At 33.2% G+C, this 6714-nt stretch overlaps 1 protein-coding gene across 1 annotated transcript; it reads right to left on the bottom strand.

Annotated features, from left to right (window-relative positions):
- Positions 1-3292: 3292 nt before the first annotated feature.
- Positions 3293-5291, bottom strand: LOC100818135 (RING-H2 finger protein ATL47). The gene has a single exon (XM_003531973.5). It carries the CDS (start codon positions 4744-4746, stop codon positions 3592-3594), a length of 1155 nt encoding a protein of 384 aa, XP_003532021.1. The 5' UTR covers positions 4747-5291; the 3' UTR covers positions 3293-3591.
- Positions 5292-6714: the final 1423 nt, after the last annotated feature.

The following is a 6714-nucleotide window of genomic DNA, read 5'->3' on the forward strand; positions in this document are numbered from 1 at the left end:
CTTATTGTGACTTGGTTTAACAAGGATAACAAAACAAAATTGGAGTCTCTGTCTTGCAAAGTTGGTATCTTCTCTATATGAGACTGAGATTTAGCAAAGCCAACAACCCATGTTAAACTAAGTTTTTTTTTTATTAGTTAATTTTCATAATTATATATAATTTTGTTTTCTTGAATCTTGATTTGGGGTTCTTTAGTCGGTGACCAGCTAACAAATATGGCCCATTATATGTCAATGATGACATAGTGGAAAACCTTCCAATTTTCTTGTAGGGCCCAGCATCAAGGTCTATTAATTTGTTGCCTTCAAAGGGGTTGACAAAAGTGCAAGAAAACAATTTTTAGGGTTTGTCTGAAAAACACGAAGCATTTCTATATCTACTCCTGTTTTCTTCTTCTTATAACATGTATTATTTTCCTGAGAAAAATAAATTTTACTATCTATAAGAAATCAGGTTTTCTTTCATAAAGAAGCCATAAAGACTAATGCCTTTGGTTCTGCATGGAAAGACACATTTGACGTAATTTTCTGTGTCTCTGTAGAATCAATTATATTTTAGATATTTTAGATTTATAATGAATAATTTAAATTACAATATAAAATTATTTTTAATCATTGGTAAATTATTTTATAAACTATTGAAATTCAATTTAAAGACAATGATAAAAGAGGTTAGATTTGAAAGAGATAGATAATTAAGAAGATCAAAATACTAATAATAAAGATAAAAGAATGATAATCTGATATAATTGAAAGATAAAGTATTCTTGCTAATTACGGGATGGCATGTAAAATGCACATCCAAATAAAGAAAGAGGGTGTGTGAAATGAATATTTCAAACTAGAAAAGAAGAACATTTAGAATGTCTAATTGAGAGTGAGGAGAATAAAAGTCTCATTTTTTAAAATTAGTATTCTAATTTATAATATAAGAGTATATTTTCTATTTCTACATTATTATTATTAATATGAAATGTTACCAAAGGCTACTTTTCTTTTTTGTTACACAACAATTCCACTGAGGTTTAAATCTAGGACTTCATACAGATCCAAGTGGTTTTACCAAAGGCTACTAAATAGAGAATTTTAAATTATATAAAAGACTATTTAAGATTAATTAAAAATATTATTTTTGTTGTATCATGCATAAATTAATTTTTTCTTCTTCTTTTTGGACATACAATGGCAACAGTGAGAATCAAATCTAAGATCTCATGCATCAACTCCAAACCCACCATTAGGTCAATCCTATGGGTACACACCTGAGATTTCTTTTATTATATCATAGTATGTCAATTATCTTATTGATATATCTAATACTAGAATTTTAACCTATGCAATGCATAAGATAAATGCTTATTTTATATAATTAAAATTTATAATAATAAATATATATATATATATATATATTATAATTAAAATTTATAATAAATAAATATCTTTTAATCTATAAATTATAAGAAAAGAAAGAAGTAGTCCTATTCAAAAACGATAAATAATATATATTATAATACAATGTTATTTTTAACTATTTGATCATTTTTGGCGGTTAAGAATGTATAAATAAAGATAAAAGGGGAATAGTTTGGGATAGTTGTGAAATGATTTTTTTGAGTTGTTAAATAAAAATTAAATTTAAAATTAAAATTATGAACTATATTTAAAGGTATAAAAATAAAATAGATTGCAGTAAAAAAATAAAATAAAATATGCAATATATGAGATTCGAATAACAAATGTATAGTACAATTCACATGAAAGTTCATAAGATACACAGTCATATAATTAATAATATATTTTTTAAAAGGATAATTATAATGTTTTGATAATCATTAGTTTTTTGAAATAATTAAATTTCAATCAAGAAAAAAAATCTTTAAATAAAACTACTAAATCCTTGAATTTGAAGGCTTTGCCCATCTTAAATTACACATTGACTCCCACCTAAAATTGATGATAAAAAAAAAAAAAAACTTCTGTTATATACTCTTCTATAGATATCACATTTAGGCTATTTTCATTGTGCCCACCACACTTTTTCATACATTATGTTTTTTCGTTTAATTTTGCCACCTGTACTTGATACCAGATAATATAGTATCCACATTATGCACAGACTTAAATCAAATCAAATTTATGGGATCATTTGGTAGCATAGTGAAATCTGATTCAGTTCGATCGGTCAAACTAGTTCAATCAAAATTTAATGGCCTAATCGAACCAATTTTACTATTGGATTGATCACACAATTGATCTGACATGATCCAACCAAATCTGTCCAGTTAAATACCATATCTTGGTTGGTTGGATTAGTAAAACTTGGTCGATTTTACAAAAATTAAAAAAAATAAAATGAATCACCTCTATAACATTATTTTGATGTCTCATTATTATCAATTGTTATTTTGGAGTATGAATAAATTTTTCTTACTCAAATAATGTTAGTTATATACTTATATATAATAGATACATATATAATTTTGAGTTCTGAATTAAAATCGGATCAATTATTCACATATACCACTAACTTACTAACCCACTACTTCAACCACATGAATGAGAGCATCAGATTATACAATTATGTTTGGTAGCATTATTCTTTATGATTTCTTGCCATAAATATTTTACTTCATTAAGTTTCTAACTTCTTTGAAGTTTCTCGTGAAGACTAGTTAAAAAAACTACATGATTAGATTTAAACAATTGTAACTTTCAACGACTAAGACAAAAATCAATAACAAAAATCAATAACAATTATAACTAGTAAATTTGATAATCGAAATACGTACGAGGAACATGTTGTATGACAGCACTAGAAAAATTCCAAAAGACAAATGTGGAATAATTAAATTTGGAGCACTAACGAGAAAATTCTAATAATGTCTGAACTCTGTTAAGTCCTGACGAGAAAATGTCTCCACCTCACTTTTCACCCATCTTGTCATCTTAGCAATCAAAAGCTATGCGAGAGAAAAAGATTGGAATTCTTTGTTGTTTCTTTTGCTTCTTAACCCTTAGGTTTAATTAAAGCAAATTCCAGAGAAAACCAAAGCATCCAAAAAGCAACACCCAATTTTGACTTCACTATTAATCTTCCTACTCATTGCAAGAAATTGGTAATAAAGACCACTTTTGTCACACTAATATAATAATGGCCCACATTCAAAAATAATTTTTTGGAATATGAAATCATCATCTTCTGTCATTGTGATTTTTCCAACTACTCTCTTTTCCACATAAACTCTTCCAAGTGTTGCTTTCCTAGAACTTCACAACTAAAACAGATGGTAGATTTCTGATAATCTTCATGGAAAGTTACAAGTAAAGGGTAAACAAACATATACACCAGACTCCAGAAATGAAATTTGTATAAAAGGAATGCCTTTCCTTACACACACTCAATAATTCTTATTTAAAGGGTAATGCTTGATTTAATGCTTAAGGCATAATTTACAAGTATTATCAATAAAAACGTAAAATCAAAAGTATGAAAATTAAAAAAAAATGAAAAAGCAGGAGATCAAATGAGGACTCACTGAAAACAAACATGTAACTATGTAAGTATCCCAAAATACAAAATACTGAGTTGCTTCATGCACCTTGAGCTCTATGCATCCATGGCAAAGCTGCAGTGACATTAGAACCACCCAAATGGTTTTCTTGTGAAATTGAAACCTTGTCCTTCTTAGACCATTGCCAGATCTTGGAAACAGAAAAACTTTCACCTTTCCTTGCAATGTTGATTTTTTTTCCCTCAACATCATCAGTGGAGGAATTTCCATAATTGACCAATCTCCCTTTCAATTGTCTCATACTGTCACCATTAACACCTCCACCATCACCTCTATTGGGGCACAAAGCCACTTGCAAATCTGAATCAGCAACCACATACTGGAAGGACCCCATTGAGTAGCATCTCCTAACATCCAAATTACTTGTACTACTCTCACCTCTACCTCCTGATCTTTCCACCCCTTCTACAATATTTGAGCTTCTAAACTTCCCTAGCCTTACAGAAAACACCCTTTTCCCACTCATTATGTGGTTTTCTGCATGTTTATTAACACAACTACCCTCACCAGCAACACTTCCTGAAACCCCATCTTCTTCCCTCACACCCTCAAGGTCATAAACTGGGTTTTCAAAGGCAAAGCCTGGATCATAAAGACTCCCTCTACAGAGAGGACATGTTGAATTTGACAGCAGCCATGTGTCTATGCAATCAATGTGGAAAGCATGGTTGCAAAGTGGCAGAAGCCTCAGCATGTCTTGTTCTGAGAACTGGCAAAGGCACACTGCACAATCAAATGGCTCCTTCAAACCTATGATGTCTTTGTAGAGGAAAACTGGAAGGGCATCCATGAAGGCCTGATCTAGGCCGGAGTCATGGAGATTGAAGAGCTGTTGTAATTGCCTCTGGTAAGGATCGTTAGATTCAGACATGTCATTAGGGTACCTATTGGACTGGGAAATTGATGATGATGAAGAGGGTCTGTGCCTTATGAGGAATCTAACTAGCAAGTGAAGGAGGCCAGAGATGAAGAACACAATTGCTAGAATTACAAAGATGAAAACAACTGCAGGGCTTATTCTAGTGCCAGATGAAGAATCTAGAGGAGGAGGAGGGGCTAGTTGTTTCTTGTAGGCAGAACTATAAGGCAATGATTCAGAAGAAGAAGAACAAATACTAGTGGGATTGTTGATAGCATCAGTACTATGGCAGATTTGAGAGTGAACCCAATTCATTTCAGAATAATGTGTCTCAGTGTGAGGTTAAGCACAGAAGAGACACTGATAAGTATGCCTATTTTGCTAGAACAAAGTTAGTGTCTTTGCCTCTTTTGGGATTGAACCCAACTCACACATTGTGTGGAAAGCAATCAACATACACATCAACCTTGAACTCCATAAAGGACAAAAAAAAAAAAAGAGTGGCACCTAGGGGAAGTGAAAGAGGAAACAGATAAAATAAAAATTAAGAACAACCTTACACAAATTTATGTTGCTCTTTGAAGACCAGAAAGTGTAGCAGTTACAGAGGGAGAAACATGCTAAAGGAATTTTAAGGTTGCAGTTGACCCACCTCAAGTGTTGGAGCCATTCTCAAGTTGTTATTTTTCTACCTGGGACAGTTCTCTTCTGTCTGTAAAATGAACGGAAAACGGAGTCACACTTCCAAAACAAACCCAAGGTGTTTTGGTTTTGGATCCATAGGGTGAAAAGTAGATACTTGATAGATCTAGGAATATTACTTAACTCACCACATATTTTTTTGGTGCACCCCATAAACATAATATTTCCCTTTTACTCTTCTTTTTCCTCTCTCCCACCACCTTTGTCATGGCTACCATCACCGCTCACCTCATAATTACTACAAGCCAAGATCACACGACCCTTCTTTCACCACTCCACCTCAAATCCATTCCCTCTTTCGTGCATGACTATGACATTATCATCCACAACTTCACCTCAAGCCAAAACACATTTGTGATGTATTACAAATTGATTAATTCATAATGTATTTTTTGTATTATGAATTGACCAATTCTTAAGACAAAAGAATACATTACAAATTGGTCACTTTGTAATACATTATTTTTTGCATTAGGGATCGACCAATCCATAATAGTCATTGGTGGTGAGTGCAACAAACCTCCCATTCCATTTCTCTTTAGCGCAATGCACATTCCCCTACCCGAACCTTCTTCCTTGCAAACACTCCAAACTCAACAACCTTCCTGAACCTTCTTCCCCCTCACTCCACCAACCCTTCCTCCTGAAGCTTCTCGAACCTTCCACCCCGCAACAACACCCTCCTTCCTCTTCCAAATCGAGACTGTCGAACACACCGCCAAACCTTCAGATTATTCCCAACATCACCAGTACACAATGTTGAATGAATTGAGCCGTTAAAGTTATTGAAGCTTAGATCCAACGACTCCAAAGTGTAGAGCGATTCACGGAGAGGGTCGAGGAAGCCGTTGAAAACCTCAGTGAGCTCCTTGAGGCTGGTCATTTGCATGAGAACATCCATCGACAATGCGTCGTAGAAGAGGTTGTTGAAGATGTCGAAGGACTAGAGGGAGGTGCACACGTTGGTGAGGTTGTTGGAGGAGAGTGGACCAAAGGTCTGAGAGGGAGGAATCTGGCCATGGAAGCCGGTGTTGTAGCCGTCGGAGAAGGGAGCGAGGGAGAGAGGAAGCTTGGATGAACAAGGGTAAGATGAAGACTTTACAAAATTTGGAGGGTACACCAAATAAAAATAGGGTGCACTAAGTAATTGGGTATATCTAGTTGCATTGAATAATTGTTCTTTGGTCTTTATCCAATTCTTGAGTTACTTTCTTTATGACCAAAGAATTTTGGTGCATCGAGTCTACATTATCGTTGGATAAAACTTAGAAAAGTTGTGGGGACTACTATTTGCAGTACCATTACTGTTATTGGCACTACCCATGTGGGCTTCAATCTTTTTCCCCAAAAATATTCTTCCAATGGAAACACGATTTCACCAATCAAGTCTATAATGAAATTGTAAAACATTACACACATGAGGAGTGAAAAAAAATAAAGTAACAAAATACGATTTTGTTGGTTAGTGTATAACAAAATCATATTTCGATTACACACCTGATGGATGAAAAAATAAAACAACCAAAATACAATTCTATTATACATTGGGATTGATACTAGTTACAACCTCAATGAACCACA

This window comes from Glycine max, chromosome 8 (assembly GCF_000004515.6).
Source record: "Glycine max cultivar Williams 82 chromosome 8, Glycine_max_v4.0, whole genome shotgun sequence".
In the NCBI taxonomy this organism is placed as follows: Eukaryota; Viridiplantae; Streptophyta; class Magnoliopsida; order Fabales; family Fabaceae; genus Glycine; species Glycine max.